At 43.1% G+C, this 21,889-nt stretch overlaps 1 protein-coding gene across 2 annotated transcripts; it reads left to right on the plus strand.

The window, feature by feature from the left end:
- The first annotated feature begins 592 nt into the window (after window positions 1–592).
- LOC110523407 (short-chain specific acyl-CoA dehydrogenase, mitochondrial) lies at window positions 593–15,343 on the plus strand. Of its 2 annotated transcripts, XM_036977038.1 has the most exons (10): window positions 593–699; window positions 5,667–5,827; window positions 11,391–11,540; window positions 11,612–11,723; window positions 11,844–11,995; window positions 12,160–12,330; window positions 12,444–12,581; window positions 13,341–13,436; window positions 13,518–13,574; window positions 13,720–15,343. In XM_036977038.1, the coding sequence occupies exons 1-10, from the start codon at window positions 672–674 to the stop codon at window positions 13,870–13,872; spliced, it is 1,218 nt and encodes a 405-aa protein (XP_036832933.1). In that variant the 5' UTR covers window positions 593–671; the 3' UTR covers window positions 13,873–15,343. The 2 variants fall into 2 exon arrangements, with proteins under 2 accessions (XP_036832933.1, XP_036832934.1); XM_036977039.1 differs by lacking the exon at window positions 5,667–5,827 and having other exon boundaries at window positions 608–699.
- The last annotated feature ends 6,546 nt before the right edge of the window (window positions 15,344–21,889 follow it).

The following is a 21,889-nucleotide window of genomic DNA, read 5'->3' on the forward strand; positions in this document are numbered from 1 at the left end:
AAATACCTGCTTGTTAACAAGGTCAGAGGTCTCTTTCAGAATGATCCATAAGTATTACCCTGCGAATCATTACCTGAAGAAACTCAACAAATACATTAGCATAAACTGTACATTTTGTGTTGAGCATCCAGAAACAGTTTTGCATTGTCTACATGTAAAGAAATTATGGAAAGATATTCACAGTTTTATAATTGTTAATATTCTTGATGGCTTTTGTTTGTTATGGGAGAAGGTGCTACTCGGTTTCCTTAACCATAATAAATATAAAGAAAAACAATGTTACCTCATAAATCTAATTGTGCTAATGATAAAATGTAATATTCATAAATGTAAATTCACTAATAAAAAAACACTCTTCCGTGTTTTCTATAAGGAATTCGAGCAGTACATTAAGACCATTCTACATTCTTCTAATACGAAAGCTGTGACAGCAATCAATATGTGTGTATCTTTTAAGGTCTTTGTATAATCTGTCATTTGTTGTACCCCCTAGCAAATGTTATCATTGTCTGGTTGTATACTGGTTAATCTGCAATAAAAATATATATTTATTAAAGAAATGCAGGCTACATAACCATAACAAAAAATACAGACGTCACTCGAACTATGTCACGTGGGTTGATAGCGACTCCAGCTGTCTGGTTTCAAGCAGCAAGTCAAGAATAAACAACATGGCAGCACTCTTCAAAGCTGGAAAAGGTCAGTATACAATCAATACACAAACTTTTGAAAAATGCTAATTTGTCTCTCGAATACAAAGGGATATTGTACTTATTCTGTTTGTTGATCCTTCGACAATGAATAGACTGACAGTCATCTGCCGGGGTGCTAGCTACATTACTCGGCTAGTAGCTTATGCTAGTATTTGGTAATGAGCTAGCTAGCTAAAGACCAATGCTAAGTAACGACAGCTAGTTGCATATCGAGCGTTTAGTTGGCTTCTTAGCTAGCTAACCACCCCCAAAAACGATGCACAGCTTTTATGCATTACTAGAATGCTGCATTTGCAATGGCAGTAAATTAGTCTGGCTTTAGTTGAGCTAGTAATAGCTTTCGAGGCATTTGAACTTGAATGGGGTTAAGTAAGGACTGCAACCAGTTAACGTTAAGTAACCATTGTTTGCACGGACTTTTGTTTGGTGGTTAGCTATGTAATACACAGATTGCAATTAATCTATTCGCATTTCAATGTATCGGGTTCGTTGTCCACCCAAGTGTTTTCTCGGGCAAGCGCTCGCACTGGGATAAAGGTTAAAAGCGAGAGGACAGAGGTGACCTTTCACCTACACTGAACAAGAATATAAACTCAACATGTAAAGTGTTGGTTTCATGACTTGAAATAAAATATCCCACACATTTTCCATATGAACAAAAATCTTATTTCTCTTAAATGTTGTGTACAAATGTGTTTACATACTTGTTAGTGAGCATTTCTCCTTTGCCAAGATAATCCATCAACCTGACTGGTGTGGCATATCAAGAAACTGAATTAACAGCATGATCATTACACAGATGCACCTTGTGCTGGGAACAATAAAAAAGGCCACTCTAAAATGTGTAGTTTTGTCACACAACCCAATGCCACAGATGTCTCAAGTGTTGAGGAAGCGTGCAATTGCCATGCTGACTGCAGGAATGTTCACCAAAGCTGTTGCCAGAGAACTGAATGTTAATTTCTCTACCATAAGCCGACATCCAACCACTTCACAACCCCAGACCATGTTTATGGTGTTGTGTGGGTGAGCAGTTTGCTGATGTCAATGTTGTGAACAAGGTGCCCCATGGTGGACTTATGGTATGGGCAGGCATGAGCTATGGACAACAAACACATTAGCATTTTATCGACAGAAATTGTAATGCACAGAGATAACATGATGAGATCCTGAGGCCCATTGTCGTGCCATTCATCTGCTGCCATCACCTCATGTTTCAGCATGATAATGCGCAGCTCCATGTCAAAAGGATCTGTACACAATTCCTGGAATCTGAAAATGTCCCAGTTCTTCCATGGCCTGCATACTCACCAGATATGATACCTGTTGAGCATCTTTGGGATGCTCTGGATCGACATTTATGACAGTGTGTTCCAGTTCCCGACAATATCCAGCAACTTCGCACAGCCATTGAAGAGAAGTGGAACAACATTCCACAGGCCACAGTCAACAGACTATTCAACTCTATGCAAAGGAGATGTGTCATGCTGCATAAGACAAATGGTGGTGACACCTTTTTTTAAAGGTATCTGTGACCAACAGATGCATATCTGTATTTCCAGTCATCTAAAATCCATAGGTTAGGGCCTAATGAATTTATTTTAATTGACTGATTTCCTTTTATATGAACTGTAACTCTTAGACATTGTTGAATGTTGCATTTTATTTTTGTTCAGTATAGTGAACTTCTTTGGGATCGGTGCCCCGTCCATGGCACAGTTGCGCTAATGTAGGCTAATGCGATTAGCATTAGTAAGTAGCAAGAACATTTCCCAGGACATATCTGATATTGGCAGAAAGCTTTAACAAGAATGAATCTAACTGTCCAATTTACAGTAGCTATTACAGTGAAAGAATACCATGCTATTGTTTGAGGAGCGTGCACAATTTTGAACATAAAAGTTATTTAATAAACAAATTAGGCACAGTTGGGCAGTCTTGATACAACATTTGGACCAGAAATACAATGGTTCATTGGATCAGTCTAAAACGTTGCACATACAATGCTGCCATCTAGTGGCCAAAATCTAAATTGCACCTGGGCTGGAATAATACATTATGCCATTTCTCTTGCATTTCAAAGATGATGGTAGCTTTTACCAGATATATTGTATTATATTCTCCTACATTCCTTTCACATTTCCACAAAGTTAAAAGTGTTTCCTTTCAAATGGTACCAAGAATATGCATATCCTTGCTTCAGGTCCCGAGCTACAGGCAGTTAGATTTGGGTATGTCATTTTAGGATAAAACATTTTTTAAAGGGGTGGACCCTTTTAACAGCCAACCAATATAAATTGATATAAGCGATTATTATCGCTATTATTAACGATTATTATCGCTATTATTAACGATTATTATCGCTATTATTTACTTCTTGAGGGAATTTGCAAAGTTAAATGACTAGTCATTTGCTACTGAATAATCTTTTTAGTTTACAAGTCACAGCCTACTTTCATCCACTCTCTTTATTTGATTTATTTATTCTCTTTATTTTATTTTACTAGGTAAGTTGACTGAACATATTCTCATTTTCAGCAACAACCTGGGGAATAGTTACAGGGGAGAGGGGATAATTAGGTGACTATGATGGTTTGAGGGGATGATTGTGAATTTAGCCAGGACACTGGGGATAACACCCTACTCTTACAATAAGTGCCATGGGATCTTAAGTGACCACAGAGTCAGGACACCCCATTTAACATCCCATAGACAGCACCCTATACAGGACAATGTCCCCAATCACTCCCCTGGGGCATTGGGAAAGAGTGCCTCCCACTGGCCCTCCAACACCACTTCCAGCAGCATCTGGTCTCCCAACCAGGACCAACCCTGCTTAGCTTCAGAAGCAAGCCAGCAGTGGGATGCAGGGTGGTATGCTGCTGATATTAACTTTAACAACATGCATCATCATCATTAGGTCATCTTCATGTCCAGTCTCCAACCTTTACCCCACAGGCAGGGGGTTGTCAGTGTGGCGAGATTTAGCTAGACAGTTATGTATTGTGGATGGTACTGTGTGTGTGCGCGTGCCAGGGACGTCACCAGGACCTTGCTTTTGGGGCCCTGAATGATTTTGGGTCAGCCCTGAATCTTTTGCGATGGTGTACATGTATTTTTTTTGTAGTCAACTGAATGCGCCGCTTAGTTAATAGAGCTATGGTTACGTGACACTCACAAAGTCATCCAACCGTTATAATCAAGGGTGTCGTGCTGCCAGTGCGCAGTGGAGTGATGCTTCGCCACTTCTCAGAATGGTACTTTTTCGCAAGATCACTTCATGATTAATGAATATTGTACATAACAAACCTAATATAATAGCATAGATAATGTCAGGCTACTGTTATACCAAAAACACCACGTCTTTTCTTATGACAATTTAGGATGATTATGCTGAAATGTAGAAAAAACTTTTTTTCCTCAAACACAACTCAACAGCACGCACTATATGCTAAAATATTATTTGATTTAAACTAATTACAAGTTGCTGTGTTTAACTCTATCTGTGCTAAAATTCTGTTAAACAATAGTTAGGCTACTTAGCCTACATCATTCAAGATCTAAAACTTTTGACCGGTAGTGTAAATTTTGAACACCTACTCATTCAAGGGTTTTTCTTTATTTTTACAATTTTCTACATTGTAGAATAATAGTGAAGACATCGAAACTATGAAATAACACATGGAATCTAACCAAAAAAGTGTTAAACAAATCAAAATATATTTGAGATTCTTCAAAAAGCCACCCTTTGTCTTGATGACAGCTTTACACTCTCTTGACATTCTCTCAACCAGCTTCACCTGGAATGCTTTTCCAACAGTGTCAAAGGAGTTCCCACATGCTGAGCACTTGTTGGCTGCTTTTCTCCCAGTCCATGTGGCTGAAAAACATCCCCACAGCATGATGCTGCCACCACCATGCTTCACCGTAGGGATGGTGCCAGGTTTCCTCCGGACATGACGCTTGACGCTTAGCATTCAGGCCAAAGAGTCCAGTCTTGGTTTCATCAGAACAGAGAATCTTGTTTCTCATGGTTTGAGAGTACTTTTGGTGCCTTTTGGCAAACTCCAAGTGGGCTGTCATGTGCCTTTTACTGAGGAGTGGCTTCCATCTGGCCACTCTACCATAAAGTCCTGATTGGCGGAATGCTGCAGAGATGGTTGTCCTTCTGGAAGTTTCTCCCATCTCCACAGAGGAATTCTGGAGCTCCGTCAGGGACCATCGGGTTCTTGGCCACCTCCCTTACCCTGATCCACCTCCCAGGCCCTAATCCCCTGATTGCTCAGTTTGGACAGCTCTAGGAAGAGTCTTGGTGGTTCCATACTTCTTCCATTTAAGAATGATGGAAGCCACTGTGTTCTTGGATACCTTCAATGCCTGTAGACATTTTTTGGTATCCTTCACCAGATCTGTGCCTCGACTCAATCCTGTCTCTGAGCTCTATGGACAATTATTTCGACTTCATGGCTTGGTTTTTCCTCTGACATGCACTGTTAACTGTGGGACCTTTTTCATTGGCCTAATGCTATTGGTTTAATTTATGATTTGGGTCATTCATTTTATTGATCTCTATGTCAATGTCAGTAACTTGTCATTTAGGTAATTTGTGTGGTATATAAAATATTATTGTATTGTCTTCAGTCATGTAAAATGATCTAGCGTTACAATCAATTATTTTAGAAAAGGCAAACATTTTTCTCTGACCTGCAAACCCCTTAGCCCCTGGTCTTCGGGACTGATCCCTGAATGGTATGAAACTCTGGTGACGGCCCTGGTGCGGGTGTGTTGGGTCTATTTACAATGATTGGTTGTCACTCAGGGTCGACCTGGGCAGTTGTATTCATGTAACACTGTCTAACAGTCGAGTTATGATGTTGTGAATTCATGCTAGACATGAGCAGCTCTTACAATACTAAAGCCTCTCTCTCTCTCTGTCTTTATCCCCCTTTCCAGCCCTGGGCTTGTGTGTCAGTGGCTGTAGGTCTCTGTCCTCTCTAGCTGAGCTACCAGAGATGCACCAGATGATGAGACAAACCTGTAGAGACTACGCAGACAGAGAGCTGGGTCCTATAGCTGGCAAACTTGATAAGGAACACCTCTTCCCAGCGCAACAGGTACACACACTAGTGATGCTCGGGTAGACTCATAACCTACAGTCCCGGGGGTTTTAGGTATGAGTAATTGAGTCCTCGATTGGATGTCAAAACTCAATCTTTGACCAGAGGGGATAAAAATAATCCAATAAAATACTAAAACTATTTGGTAGAATGTGCTTTGTGGATTCCCCCCCCCCCCCCCCCCCCCCCCCCCCCCCCCCCCCCCCCCCCCCCCCCCCCCCATTGTCTTGAAGGAAACGTTAATTTGCTTTCCTTAGTGTTCCACTTGTACATTTGCATTTGCGGGGCACAACAAAAAAGAATCCAAGGCATCAGTTCTTCTCCCTAAATTCCCTTTCCCCTCCATATCTCTTTCACTCATTTGCGTTCCGACCACTACACACACCTGCTGAATTTGCACACATTCTCCTGTTAGGCCTACAGAAATGCCTATACAAACAGTGGGCATAAATGGCTCTGAAGGGATACCCAATCTACACTCCTTGCCAAATGAAGACAGTTTTATGACAAATTCACAATGGACTGGTTGATTTGTAGGTAAATATGTGTCCCAACAACAAGCTGCAGTTTTGGAATAATTGCATCCCGTCTATTTTCTGCTTTGGCTACCTTGCGAACTGCTAGTGCCAATTAGTCCAGGCTATAACCTCCATAAACATAGACAGGTTCCACACTGAAAATATGTACAAATATTTGTTTGATTAAAACAGAGCGTATTTTCAACAGAATCATTACGCCTACTCCCCAAATAGATGTCATCGCCTCAATTTATCACCATGCAGTGTTCAATGAGGAATTGTTATGCTAGTACTCGAACAGTCAAACGTCAAAAGCCCATCGCTACTCCTGGTTATATCTGCCGGAATGGTGGGTTTAGGGTCATGAAATATTGTGTGGGTGGCAGGCAGGTTGAAAAGGGGAAAAATGCATTAAAAATGCATAATTCTTGTGCAGTTCATATCTATAGGCTAAATTGAAGTTTTTCATTATTCGTATGTCATTAGTGCGTAAGCCTAAGCTTCAGAGCCTGACTGTACGAGCGCCAAATACATGCCATTCGCCAAATGCTTTTTGAAACTTGCGCAGGGAAGCTCATCTGCATGCTCATCATATCCAGGGTCTTGACCTGACTGCAGTTTGGCGTCGTAACAGACTTCAGTGGGCAAATGCTCACCTTCGATGGCCACTGGGACGCTGGAGAAGTGTGCTCTTCATGATTGACAGCTGGTTTCAACTGTACCGGACAGATGGCAGACATCGTTTGTGGGCAAGCGGTTTGCTGATGTTAACGTTGTGAACAGTGTGCCCCATGGTGGGGTTATGGTGCAGGCAGGCAGGCAGGCAGGCAGGCATAAACTACGGGCAACAAACACAATTGCATACTCACCAGACATGTCACCCATTGAGCATGTTTGGGATGCTCTGGATCAACATGTACGAAAGCATGTTCCAGTTCCTGCCAATATCCAGCAACTTCAAACATCCATTGAAGAGGAGAGGGTCAACATTCCACAGACCACAATCAACAGGCTGGTCAACTAGATGCGAAGGAGATGTGTCGTGCTGCATGAGGCAAATGGTGATCACACCAGATATTGACTGATTCACTCCCCTACGTTTTTTTAAGGTATCTGTGACCATTTCCCAGTCATTCGAAATCCATAGATTAGGGCCTAATGGATTTATTCCGATTGACTGATTTCCTTATATACTGTAACTCAGTAAAATCTTTGTTGTTGCATTTATTTTTTTGTTTATTAACTCCTGCAGAATTAAACACTTTATTGCATTACTGATACACCAAATCTACATTTTGAACAGGAGTGGAGAAATATGAATTATTTATTTCAGGATCTTAAAGGTCATGACAGTCAATTATGAGACCATTCCATTCTTGTAGGCCGGCTAAGGAGTATTAGTGTCTCTGAGGGGTCTTTGGCCTAGTTTGCTAACTACCTCTCTCAAAGAGTGCAGTGTATAAAGTCAGAAAATCTGCTGTCTCAGCCACTGCCTGTCACCAAGGGAGTACCCCAAGGCTCGGTCCTAGGCCCCATGCTCTTCTCAATTTACATCAACAACATAGCTCAGGCAGTAGGAGGCTCTCTCATCCATTTACAGTGGGGCAAAAAAGTATTTTGTCAGCCACCAATTGTGCAAGTTCTCCCACTTAAAAATATGAGAGGCCTGTAATTTTCATCATAGGTACACTTCAACTATGACAGACAAAATGAGAAAAAAAATCCAGAAAATCACATTGTAGGATTTTTAATGAATTTATTTGCAAATTATGGTGGAAAATAAGTATTTGGTCAATAACAAAAGTTTATCTCAATACTTTGTTTTTATACCCTTTGTTAGCAATGACAGAGGTCAAACGTTTTCTGTAAGTCTTCACAAGGTTTTCACACACTGTTTCTGGTATTTTGGCCCATTCCTCCATGCAGATCTCCTCTGGAGCAGTGATGTTTTGGGGCTGTTGCTTGGCAACACGGACTTTCAGCTCCCTTCAAAGATTTTCTATGGGGTTCAGGTCTGGAGACTGGCTAGGCCACTCCAGGACCTTGAAATGCTTCTTACGAAGCCACTCCTTCGTTGCCCGGGCGGTGTGTTTGGGATCATTGTCATGCTGAAAGACCCAGCCACGTTTCATCTTCAATGCCCTTGCTGATGGAAGGAGGTTTTCACTCAATCTCACGATACATGGCCCCATTCATTCTTTCCTTTACACGGATCAGTCGTCCTGGTCCCTTTGCAGAAAAACAGCCCCAAAGCATGATGTTTCCACCCCCATGGTGTTCTTTGGATGCAACTCAGCATTCTTTGTCCTCCAAACACGACGAGTTGAGTTTTTACCAAAAAGTTATATTTTGGTTTCATCTGACCATATGACATTCTCCCAATTTTCTTCTGGATCATCCAAATACTCTCTAGCAAACTTCTGACGGGCCTGGACATGTACTGGCTTAAGCAGGGGGACACGTCTGGCACTGCAGGATTTGAGTCCCTGGCGGCGTAGTGTGTTACTGATGGTAGGCTTTGTTACGTTGGTCCCAGCTCTCTGCAGGTCATTCACTAGGTCCCCCCCCTGTGGTTCTGGGATTTTTGCTCACCGTTCTTGTGATCATTTTGACCCCACGGGGTGAGATCTTGCGTGGAGCCCCAGATCGAGGGAGATTATCAGTGGTCTTGTATGTCTTCCATTTCCTAATAATTGCTCCCACAGTTGATTTCTTCAAACCAAGCTGCTTACCTATTGCAGATTCAGTCTTCCCAGCCTGGTCCAGGTCTATAATTTGGTTTCTGGTGTCCTTTGACAGCTCTTTGGTCTTGGCCATAGTGGAGTTTGGAGTGTGACTGTTTGAGGTTGTGGACAGGTGTCTTTTATACTGATAACAAGTTCAAACAGGTGCCATTAATACAGGTAACGAGTGGAGGACAGAGGAGCCTCTTAAAGAAGAAGTTATAGGTCTGTGAGAGCCAGAAATCTTGCTTGTTTGTAGGTGACCAAATAGTTATTTTCCACCATAATTTGCAAATAAATTCATAAAAAATCCTACAATGTGATTTTCTGGATTTCTTTCTTCTCATTTTGTCTGTTGAAAATTACAGGTCTCTCATCTTTTTAAGTGGGAGAACTTGCACAATTGGTGGCTGACTAAATACTTTTTTGCCCCACTGTATATGCAGATGATAGTCTTATACTCAGCTGGCCTCTCCCTGGATTTTGTGTTAAATGCTCTATTGCAAAGCTTTCTTAGTATCCAACAAGCTTTCTCTGCCCTTAACCTTGTTCTGAACACCTCCAAAACAAAGGTCATGTGGTTTGGTAAGAAGAATGCCCCTCTTCCCACAGGTGTGATGACTACCTTAAGCTCTAAATCCTGAGGTAGTATCCTCATTCAAGTACTTGGGAGTATGGCTAGATGGTGCACTGTTCTTCTCTCAGCACATATCAAAGCTGCAGGCTAAAGTTAAATCTAGACTTGGTTTCTTCTATTGTAATCGCTCCTCTTTCACCCCAGCTGCCAAACTAACCCTGATTCAGATGACCATCCTACCCATGCTAGATTACTGAGACATAATTCATAGACCGGCAGGTAAGGGTGCTCTAGAGTGGCTAGATGTTCTTTACCATTCTGCCATCAGATTTGCCACCAATGCTCCTTATAGGACACATCACTGCACTCTATACTCCTCTGTAAACTGGTCATCTCTGTATACCCGTCGCAAGACCCACTGGTTGATGCTTATTTATAAAACCCTCTTAGGCCTCACTCCCCCCTATCTGAGATATCTACTGCAGCCCATTCTGTTAAAGGTCCCCAAGGCACACACTGGGTCGCTCCTCTTTTCAGTTCGCTGCAGCTAGCGACTGGAACGAGCTGCAACAAACACTCGAACTGGACAGTTTTATCTCCATCTCTTCATTCAAAGACTCAATCATGGACACTCTTATTGACAGTTGTGGCTGCTTTGTGTGATGTATTGCTGTCTCTACCTTCTTGCCCTTTGTGCTGTTGTCTGTGCCCAATAATGTTTGTACCATGCTGTGTTGTAAGTGTTGCTGCCTTGCTATGTTGTCTTAAATCTCTCTTTATGTAGTGTTGTCTCTCTTGTTGTGATGTGTGTGTTGTCCTATTTTATTTATTTTAAATTTTTAATCGCAGCCACCGTCCGTCCCCGCAAGAAGCCTTTTGGTAGGCCGTCATTGTAAATAAGAATTTGTTCTTAACTGACTTGCCTAGTTAAATAAGGAAATCAGTCAATTGAAATAAATTCATTAGGCCCTATTCACATGACTCGGCAGGGGCGCAGACATAGGTGGGCCTGGGAGGGCATAGGCCCACCCACTTGGGAGCCATGCCCGTTCAATCAGAATAGGCTTGATTACAGACAGAAATACTCCTGAGCACCCCTTTCTGAGGCAGCTTATGGTAGAGAAATTGACAAATTCTCTGGAAACAGCTCTGGTGGACATTCCTGCACTAAGAATGTCAATTTCACGTTCCCTCAAAATATGACATCTGTGGCATTGTGTTGCGTGACAAAACAACACATTTTAGAGTGGCCTTTTATTGTCCCCAGCACAAGGTGCACCTGTGTAATGATCATGCTGTTTAATCGGCTTCTTGATATACCTGTCAGGTGGATGGTTTATCTTGACAAAGGATATATTATGTATTTATATTATATTTACTTTATACATTCTGGTAAGCAAAGGCTTATTTAGTCTTCTAGGGCAGTAATGACAGATGAGAAGCTGCATGTTTCTAATTATAGACAAGTTGATTAACATATCTAGGCTTAAAAAAAGAAATCCGGCACCCCCTGTCAAAAAGATTGGTACGCCTTCTCTGACTCATTTTCTATCGGCCTATTTTCGTGTTCGGGTCGGGTGGGGCCTCAGTGAAAATCACAGTCAGGTGGTTGTGGATGGGTTATTAGCAATTTGAAGGCGTGTGAACCAACACGCATCACTAAACAGGCACACACGCAGAACACAGAATATGAAGTACACACACACACACCCTCTAATGCATCCATGTGTGTGTTTCTACAGGTGCGAGAGCTGGGTGCTATGGGGGTGATGGCTGTAGAGGTTCCTGAGGCGCTGGGAGGAGCAGGAATGGACTACCTGGCCTACTCTCTGGCCGTGGAGGAGATCAGTAGGGGCTGCGGCAGCACTGGATGTGTGGTCTCGGTCAACAACGTACGTAAGGGTGTGTGTGTTTTATGTTGTCGCTGTATCTAACACTGATACTAAAGGGTATGTGTGTGTAGTCTTTGTACATAGGGCCAATATTGAAGTTTGGAACACAGAAGCAGAAGGAACAGTGGATCACTCCCTTCACGACTGGAGAGAAAGTTGGCTGCTTCGCTCTGAGTGAACCAGGTACACCACAGACGCACACAACACACACTGTGCCCCAGGGCCCTCCATTTACTACTACACTCCAACTAGGGAAGATGAGTGGTTGTTGATTCTCTCTATTTCTCTCCCCCATCTGTGTAGGTAATGGTAGTGATGCAGGGGCAGCGTCTACGTTAGCCAGACAGGAGGGAGAGGAGTGGGTGTTGAACGGGACTAAAGCCTGGATTACCAACAGCTGGGATGCTTCAGCTACTGTCATATTCGCTACCACTGACAAGTCACTCAAACACAAGGTTAGATACACCGTAGTTGGAGTCGAGTCATAGTGAAACCCCCTATATTCCTTCTTCTTCTCTCACTCGCTCACTCTCTCTGTTTCTCAGTATTTTGATATTATAATAAATGTAACTTATACATGCATTTCAGTGTGTTGTCCCCCCCCCCCCCCCCCCCATAGGGTATCAGTGCATTCCTGGTGCCCATGCCCCATCCTGGCCTGTCCCTGGGGAAGAAGGAGGACAAGCTGGGCATCAGAGCAACCTCCACGGCCAACCTCATCCTGGAGGACTGTAGGATACCCCTGGGCAACATGCTGGGGTCACGAGGATCTGGCTTCAAGATAGCCATGGTCGGTTTATAGGTGGGGGTGGGGTGTTGGTTGTGTGTGTACATAGTCAATGTGAGTGATTATGTGCTTGTCTGTGTGTACTGCCCCCCCCCCCCCCCCCCCCCCCCCCACAGCAAACCCTGGACAGTGGGCGTATAGGTATAGCTTCCCAGGCCCTGGGTATTGCTCAGGCTGCTCTGGACTGTGCTGCGGACTACGCTCACAAACGCACCGCCTTCGGCGCGCCCATTGGCAAGCTGCAGGCTGTACAGGTGTGTGTGTATGTAAAAGTTTGTTTAAATGTTAAGGTGTCTTATATTAAAGTGGAACTGACCACGTTTGTACTACTTTTCAGATATGAAACAGACAATCATATCAGTCAAAAAATATCCCATTTTCAGTTTATGCTACAAAACCAACGTTTAAAAAAATAGGTTCTATTTGACTCAACATTACATGACGTACACTAAGGTATTGTTGGTAGAATAGTTGGATGCAGCTCAATGCATGATTAATATAATTCACCAATAGTTCTTGGTAGTCCAAAAAACATTGCTATCAGATTATAAATCACAGTGGGCTTGATACATTGTTTGCTGCCTCCATTCGGGATGCACTGTTTCAGTTTCAATGACTCAATATTTTGGACACAAACAGATGACTGTAACTAAGGCTGGGAATCTCAATACAATCAAACTAGCAAGGTCAATGATCACAAGTCAGTCATAACATCTTGCTCTGGCTAGCATTAGTTGTTGATCTTGTTGATGTGCATAACTGAAGGAGAGAGCCTACATTTTCATGGTTGTTTGATCAAGGACTGTAAAGTTCACTAATGTAAGAGGACTCCTGTGGTATTTACATATTAGCAGAAATCCATTCAGGTGGCTTTTGGCGAATGTGTTCTAATGATCTAAAGTCTCTGTTGCTACTGCCTGGAAACGCACAGTCCAGTGTCATGTTCTTCCTGGGGGTGTATATGCTAAAATACTGTCAGTTCCACTTGAAGGGTGTGTATCTCTATGCTTCAGTTCAAGTTGGCAGACATGGCTGTAGCTGTTGAAAGTGCTCGTCTCCTCACCTGGAAGGCTGCAATGCTAAAAGACGCCAAGAAACCCTTCACCAAGGTACACATCCCACCACACCACACACACCATCCTCTCTGTCATATTACATAACGTTGTGCTTCGTCCTTCCTGTCCCCACAGGAAGCAGCCATGGCCAAACTAGCAGCGTCTGAGGCTGCTACCTTCTGCGGCCACCAGGTACGCATCAGAGAGCCTGTCATGTCCTTATTTCTACAACTAGTGACTGAATCAATCAATAATCAATATGGAATTCATTGACATTTCTCAGATGCTAAACCCTTAAAAATATTTACCCCTTTTTCTCTATCTGTGGAACTAAAAGTCAATCCAGGTTCTTGGGGGAATGGGTTACGTGACAGACATGCCAGCGGAGAGGCACTACCGTGACGCGCGAATCACTGAGATCTATGAAGGCACCAGTGAGATCCAGAGACTGGTGATAGCCGGCCAGCTGCTGAAGGAGTATGCGTCATAGAGACTTGCGATTTAGACCCAAATGGTGGCCGTATATTCCCTACATAGTGCACTACTTCTGGATCGATTCCAGTGGCCAAAAGTGGTGTACTATATAGGGAATAGGGTACCATTTCAGATTGGCTCATAACAGCTACTACACCCAGGGCTGCGTTCAGGACTGCAGTGTAGTGTTGCACAGTCTCATCAGCGCCGGTCAGCTACTGAACTGGAAGGAATGCCAGGCATGGAGACAGGCTCACACAGCTCTGGGTAGAAGTTGCCCTTAACCACAGATCTTGGACCAGATTGCCCAACGCCCAAATTCTAACCTCAACTGTTATGGAGAGAACATCATTCCCTGGGCCAATGGGGAGTGACACCTACCTACCACTCCAATGGGACACCATCAGGCCAGGGTTCAGGACAACTTGCACCCTACCTCTGACTCATATTACTGCAACAATTACTAAACAATCCAAGCAATTTGTTACTTTTGAAATCAACATGAAGCTATGCATCTTCCTTTCTGCCTTTAAAACATTATTATCTGCCTTAAACTGATGTTATCTGGTAACATAATAGAAGTTAGTGGACTCATGTCCTCATTGTGGATAACCAGGGTGAAGATGACTAGCTCTGTCCAAATCAGACAAAAAGAAAGGTGCTGTCCTGGGTGGTGATCAGATAGAAATGTATTGTGTAGAACTGACATGTCTCTTAAACATGCATAGTGAGGAATCATTTCAGTTCTGTTCATGCCATTTCTATCTACAATGTCCAGTATGCGGTTGCGTCCTGAGTGTGAGTGACCCTGTTGTCTGTGTGAGGTGCAGTGCTAATTCAAGCCACACGAGGGCAGTGCAGTGTCTGGACTGTCTTGCCTTCACCTGCAATGAGGGAAATCAATGGCCCTTTGAACACTTTTAACGTGCATTCCTCCCTGTTCTCTTTCTTGGAAATATTTATTCACCAAATTGGGTAGTTTTAAACAAGGATTCTACTGCTGTTGTCTAACCTCATCCTCAGCCTAGGCTGGTGGGTGAGACTAGTAGTTAGTTATCACCATGTTGGAAAATAATCAATGATTACTTCAAGCAGGGGGGAGAAATGCATTTGAGTTTTTAAACACGGACACACACCTCAGAACCTTCCTGCTGTGCCTGTTCTGATGCTGCTCTCTAGGCTGTACATTGACAATATGATATTTTGAGACTGTTATGGAACTGCAACAACTGGGAAGTGGTTTAACATGTTTGTCTCTATGGCTGTTAGTTATTAGGACTGTTGCATTGAATGTTTAATATCAGTTGTGTGATCTGTTCAGATGAAACTGAATGACGCAGCTATACAGGAGCTCTTGTGTTTCAAAAGTCTAAATGATGGGTTGTGTAGCTACAAAGCCCATCAAGCTTGTGCCTCAAATTGCTGTTGTACATGTTTTATCGTAATTTTATGGTACATAATGAAATTAAAAACAAAAGATCACATGATTATTCCCTTGACTCTTTTAATGTTAAATACAGTGCCTTGCGAAAGTATTCGGCCCCCTTGAACTTTGCGACCTTTTGCCACATTTCAGGCTTCAAACATAAAGATATAAAACTGTATTTTTTTGTGAAGAATCAACAACAAGTGGGACACAATCATGAAGTGGAACGACATTTATTGGATATTTCAAACTTTTTTAACAAATCAAAAACTGAAAAATTGGGCGTGCAAAATTATTCAGCCCCTTTACTTTCAGTGCAGCAAACTCTCTCCAGAAGTTCAGTGAGGATCTCTGAATGATCCAATGTTGACCTAAATGACTAATGATGATAAATACAATCCACCTGTGTGTAATCAAGTCTCCGTATAAATGCACCTGCACTGTGATAGTCTCAGAGGTCCGTCAAAAGCGCAGAGAGCATCATGAATAACAAGGAACACACCAGGCAAGTCCGAGATACTGTTGTGAAGAAGTTTAAAGCCGGATTTGGATACAAAAAGATTTCCCAAGCTTTAAACATCCCAAGGAGCACTGTGCAAGCAATAATATTGAAATGGAAGGAGTATCAGACCACTGCAAATCTACCAAGACCTGGCCGTCCCTCTAAACTTTCAGCTCATACAAGGAGAAGACTGATCAGAGATGCAGCCAAGAGGCCCATGATCACTCTGGATGAACTGCAGAGATATACAGCTGAGGTGGGAGACTCTGTCCATAGGACAACAATCAGTCGTATATTGCACAAATCTGGCCTTTATGGAAGAGTGGCAAGAAGAAAGCCATTTCTTAAAGATATCCATAAAAAGTGTTTTTAAAGTTTGCCACAAGCCACATGGGAGACACACCAAACATGTGGAAGATGGTGCTCTGGTCAGATTAAACCAAAATTGAACTTTTTGGCAACAATGCAAAACGTTATGTTTGGCGTAAAAGCAACACAGCACATCACCCTGAAAACATCATCCCCACTGTCAAACATGGTGGTGGCAGCATCATGGTTTGGGCCTGCTTTTCTTCAGCAGGGACAGGGAAGATGGTTCAAATTGATGGGAAGATGGATGGAGCCAAATACAGGACCATTCTGGAAGAAAACCTGATGGAGTCTGCAAAAGACCTGAGACTGGGACGGAGATTTGTCTTCCAACAAGACAATGATCCAAAACATAAAGCAAAATCTACAATGGAATGGTTCAAAAATAAACATATCCAGGTGTTAGAATGGCCAAGTCAAAGTCCAGACCTGAATCCAATCGAGAATCTGTGGAAAGAACTGAAAACTGCTGTTCACAAATGCTCTCCATCCAAACTCACTGAGCTCGAGCTGTTTTGCAAGGAGGAATGGGAAAAAAATTCAGTCTCTCGATGTGCAAAACTGATAGAGACATACCCCAAGCGACTTACAGCTGTAATCGCAGCAAAAGGTGGCGCTGCAAAGTATTAACTTAAGGGGGCTGAATAATTTTGCACGCCCAATTTTTCAGTTTTTGATTTGTTAAAAAAGTTTGAAATATCCAATAACTGTCGTTCCACTTCATGATTGTGTCCCACTTGTTGATTCTTCACAAAAAAATACAGTTTTATATCTTTATGTTTGAAGCCTGAAATGTGGCAAAAGGTCGCAAAGTTCAAGGGGGCCGAATACTTTCTCAAGGCACTGTAGTTATGCTCTGTGGCTGTTTAGTGACATGGCAACATTTCAGTATTAATCTTGCCCAAAGGGCTGGTTTCACAGACCTAGGTTAAGCCTCCTCATAGAAAAATCACTTTTTTTCTCATCAATTGCTTTTAATATGCCAAGTTCTTAATTTTAAGTATTTAAATCATGTATCAAAATCATCATCCAGAGTACAACTTAATTTGATTTGGGACCCATCAGGAAACACTTTTGTTTTTAGCCGACTTCGCCATCACAAGGTTCACACCCAGGAGACAGCATGGATCCAAAACAAATGCAATCACTTTTCACCCTTTTCAAACAACCACCGGGGTAACTCGACCCAGAGAAACAAACCCCCTCATTCACTACTCTTCCCTATAGCCACACCCTCTCTCTGCGCCCTCCTTTCAAATACTTCCTCTTTCCTCTAATTGGTAATGGCCTCTGATAGGCATTGGAGGAGTTCAAGGTGTTTTCCTCCAGGAGTGGAGTAGATGGCCTTGGACCAGGTCAGCACATTATGAGGGGTATTGTTGTAGTAGCCTGGGCCAGGATATTGCAACCCAGACATGTACAGTTGAAGTCGGACGTTTACGTACACCATAACCAAATACATTTAAACTCAGTTTTTCATAATTCCTGACATTTAATCCCAGTAAAAATTCCCTGCCTTAGGTCAGTTAGGATCACCACCTTATTTTAAGAATGTGAAATGTCAGAATAATAGTAGAGATTTATTTCAGCTTTTCTTTCTTTCATCAGATTCCCAGTGGGTCAGAAATTTACATACACTCAATTAGTATTTGGCAGCATTGCCTTTAAATTGTTTAAATTGGGTCAAATGTTTCAGGTAGCCTTCCACAAGCTTGCCATAATAAGTTGGGTGAATTTTGGCCAATTCCTCCTGAAAGTACTGGTGTAACGGAGTCAGGTTTGTAGGCCTCCTTGCTTACACACCATTTTTCAGTTCTGCCAACAAATGTTCTATGGGATTGAGGTCAGGGTTTGTGATGGCCACTCCAATACCTTGACTTTGTTGTCCTTAAGCCATTTTGCCACAACTTTGGAAGTATGCTTGGGGTCATTGTCCATTTGGAAGACCCATTTGCAACCAAGTTTTATCTTCCTGACTGATGTCTTGATGTTGCTTCAATATATCCACAATTTTCCTGCCTCATGAAGCCATCTATTTTGTGAAGTGCACCAGTCCCTCCTGCAGCAGAGCACCCACACAACATGATGCTGCCACCCCTGCGCTTCACGGTTGGGATGGGTGTTCTTCAGCTTGCAAGCCTCCCCCTTTTCCTCCAAACATAACGATGGTCATTATGGCCAAACAGTTCTATTTTTCTTTCGTCAGGCCAGAGGACATTTCTCCAAAAAGTATGGTCTTCGTCCCCATGTGCAGTTGCAAACCGTAGTCTGGCTTTTTTATGGCGGTTTTGGAGCAGTGGCTTCTTCCTTGCTGAGCGGCCTTTCAGATCCTGTCGATATAAATCAAAGTTTATTTGTGTCGTGCGCGGAATACAACAGGTATTCCTTATAGTGAAATGCTTACTTACATGCTTACTTACAGGCGCTAACCAATAGTGCGATAGAAAAGTGTGTGTGTGTGTGTGTGTAGGTGTAGTTAAGTAAAGAAATAAAACAACAGTAAAAATACATTTGAAAATAACAGTAGCAAGGCTATATACAGACACCGGTTAGTCAGGCTTATTGAGGTAGTATGTACATGTGGGTATGGTTAAAATGACTGCATATGATGAACCGAGAGTAGCAGTAGCGTAAAAGAGGGGTTGGCAGGTGGTGGGACACAATGCAGAAAGCCCGGTTAGCCAATGTGCGGGAGCACTAGTTGGTCATGCCAATTGAGGTAGTATGTACATGAATGTATAGTTAAAGTGACTATGCATATAAGATAAACAGAGTAGAAGAGGGGTTGGGGGGGGGGGGGACATAATACAAATAGTTCAGGAGTCTTATGGCTTGGGGGTAAAAACTGTTGAGAACCCTTTTTGTCCTAGACTTGGCACTCCGGGTACCACTTGCCATGCGGTAGTAGAGAGAACAGTCTGTGGCTGGGGTCTTTGACAATTTTCAGGGCCTTCCTCTGACACCGCCTGGTGTAGAGGTCCTGTATGGCAGGCAGCTTTGCCCCAGTGATGTACTGGGCCGTACACACTACCCTCTGTAGTGCCTTGCGGTCGGAGGCTGAGCAATTGCCGTACCAGGCAGTGATGCAATCTTTTGAGGATCTCAGGACCCATGCCTAATCTTTTTAGTTTCCTGAGGGGGAATAGGCTTTGTCGTGCCCTCTTCACGACTGTCTTGGTGTGTTTGGATCATTCTAGTTTGTTGGTGATGTGGACACCAGGTACGCATCAGAGAGCTCAGTGCTCCTTTTCCTGTAGTTCACAATAATCTCCTTGGTCTTGGTTACGTTGAGGGAGAGGTTGTTATTCTGGCACCACCCGGCCAGGTCTCTGACCTCCTCCCTATAGACTGTCTCGTCGTTGTCGTTGATCAGGCCTACCACTGTTGTGTCATCAGCAAACTTAATGATGGTGTTGGAGTCGTGCCTGGCCATGCAGTCATGGGTGAACAGGGAGTACAGGAGGGGACTGAGCACCCCTGGGGAGCTCCAGTGTTGAGGATAAGCGAGGCAGATGTGTTGCTACCTACCCTCACCACCTGGGGGAGGCCCGTCAGGAAGTCCAGGATCCAGTTGCAAAGGGAGGTGTTTAGTCCCAGGTTCCTTAGCTTAGTGATGAGCTTTGAGGGTACTATGGTGTTGAACGCTGAGCTGTAGTCAATGAACAGCATTCTCACATGGGTGTTCCTTTTGTCCAGGTGGGTAAGGGCAGTGTGGAGTGCAATAGAGATTGCATCATCTGTGTATCTGTTTGGGCGGTATGCAAATTGGAGTGGGTCTAGGGTTTCTGGGATAATGGTGTTGATGTGAGCCATGACCAGCCTTTCAAAGCACTTCATGGGGTAGTGCTGAAGGACTGGGAGGAGGGATCGATGGAGTGGCGGTCCTTCCCAATAGATATAGGACTAGTATTACTGTGGATACATATACTTTTGTACCTGTTTCCTCCAGCATCTTCACAAGGTCCTTTGCTGTTGTTCTGGGATTGATTTGCACTTTTCGCACCAAAGTACGTTCATCTCTAGGAGACAGAACGCGTCTCCTTCCTGAGCGGTATGACGCCTGCGTGGTCCCATGGTGTTTATACAGATGAACGTGGTACCTTCAGGCATTTGGATATTGCTCCCAAGGATGAACCAGACTTTTCTGAGGTCTTGGCTGATTTCTTTTGATTTTCCCATGATGTCAAGCAAAGAGGCACTGAGTTTGAAGGTAGGCATAGAAATGCATCCATAGGTACAACTCCAATTGACTCAAATTATGTCAATTAGCCTATCAGAAGCTTCTCAAGCCATGACATAATTTTCTGGAATTTTCCAAGCTGTTTAAAGGCACCGTCAACTTAGTGTATGTAAACTTCTGACCCACTGGAAGTGTGAGTGAAAAAATCTGTAAACAATTGTTGGAAAAATGACTTGGCCGAAATGACTGGCCGACTTGCCAAAACTATAGTTTGTTAACAAGAAATTTGTGGAGTGGTTGAAAAACTAGTTAATGACTCCAACCTAAGTTGGAGTAAATTTCCGACTTCAACTAGTTACGTTTTGAGGTTGGGGAGAGGACTCGGTCCCACACCACATCAGTTACCAGGCCTTCAAACTGATACACTTTGGTATTGGTTATTATATTAGGATCCCCATTAGCTGTTGTGAAAGCAGCAGCAGCTACTCTTCCTGGAGTCCATACAAAACATGACATAATACAGAACATTTAATAGACAAGAACAGAACATTTAAAAAAGAAAAGTGTTTTAAATGTCATACAGCCTACATATCAATACATACAATATCTAGGTCAAATAGGAGAGACGCATTGTGTAATGATGTGTTTCTTTATCTGTTTTTTTAACCCAGGTTTGCTGTTCATTTGCACAATATGAAATGGAGGCGAGTTCCATGCAATAATGGCTCTATATAATACTGTATGCATTCTTGAATTTGTTCTGGATTTAGAGACTGAAAAGACAGGTGGCCCACTGGTCTCCTACAAACACTCTCGCACACACACACACACACACAAAGACAAATACTTCGTATAATCATAATACATAAATATACACCTATAGTAAATATACACTCATTAGCAATGTTATGCTGCATTGTCTTGTCCTTTTTGAGAGATATTGAAATTTGTCTTCTGCGTTACACAACTACCTCAAGCTGCACTTATGTCGCCCTCGCTCTCATCAATTGTCCCCCTGCTCCCCCACTATCCTCTCCCCGGTCTCCCCCTCTTCCTTGCCCCGGTCTCTCCCTCTTCATCTGTTGCCCCCACTCTCGGTCCCAATCACAAATGAGACCTGAGAAGATTTGGAAATAGGCTGAGTGGAAGTTTAACCCTATTACTTGTACCAATTAAATCTTCTCAGATCTCTACCAGTGGATAGGGTTTTGGCAAACATTTGGGATTAGGCACATCTTCTCTTACCTGGTTAAACACTCTCTTCCTGACGCTGATGGTCCCACCTCTCACACATGCTGGCCCAGGGGTGGTGCTGAAGGATTGGGAGGAAGGATCGATGGAGTGGCGGTCCTTCCCATCATATCTGTCCAGTAATAGGTTCCAGTAGGAACCCTGAGTGAGGCTGAATAAAGCATTTCTCTCCTCGGCCATGTAACGCAAACACATTCAGAGCAGAGGGAGAGAAGCTGGTGTAGGGATAGGTGGTATAGGATGAGGAGCTGGTGTAGGGATAGGTGGTATAGGATGAGGAGCTGGTGTAGGGATAGGTGGTATAG

Source organism: Oncorhynchus mykiss, chromosome 5, assembly GCF_013265735.2.
Source record: "Oncorhynchus mykiss isolate Arlee chromosome 5, USDA_OmykA_1.1, whole genome shotgun sequence".
NCBI lineage: Eukaryota > Metazoa > Chordata > Actinopteri > Salmoniformes > Salmonidae > Oncorhynchus > Oncorhynchus mykiss.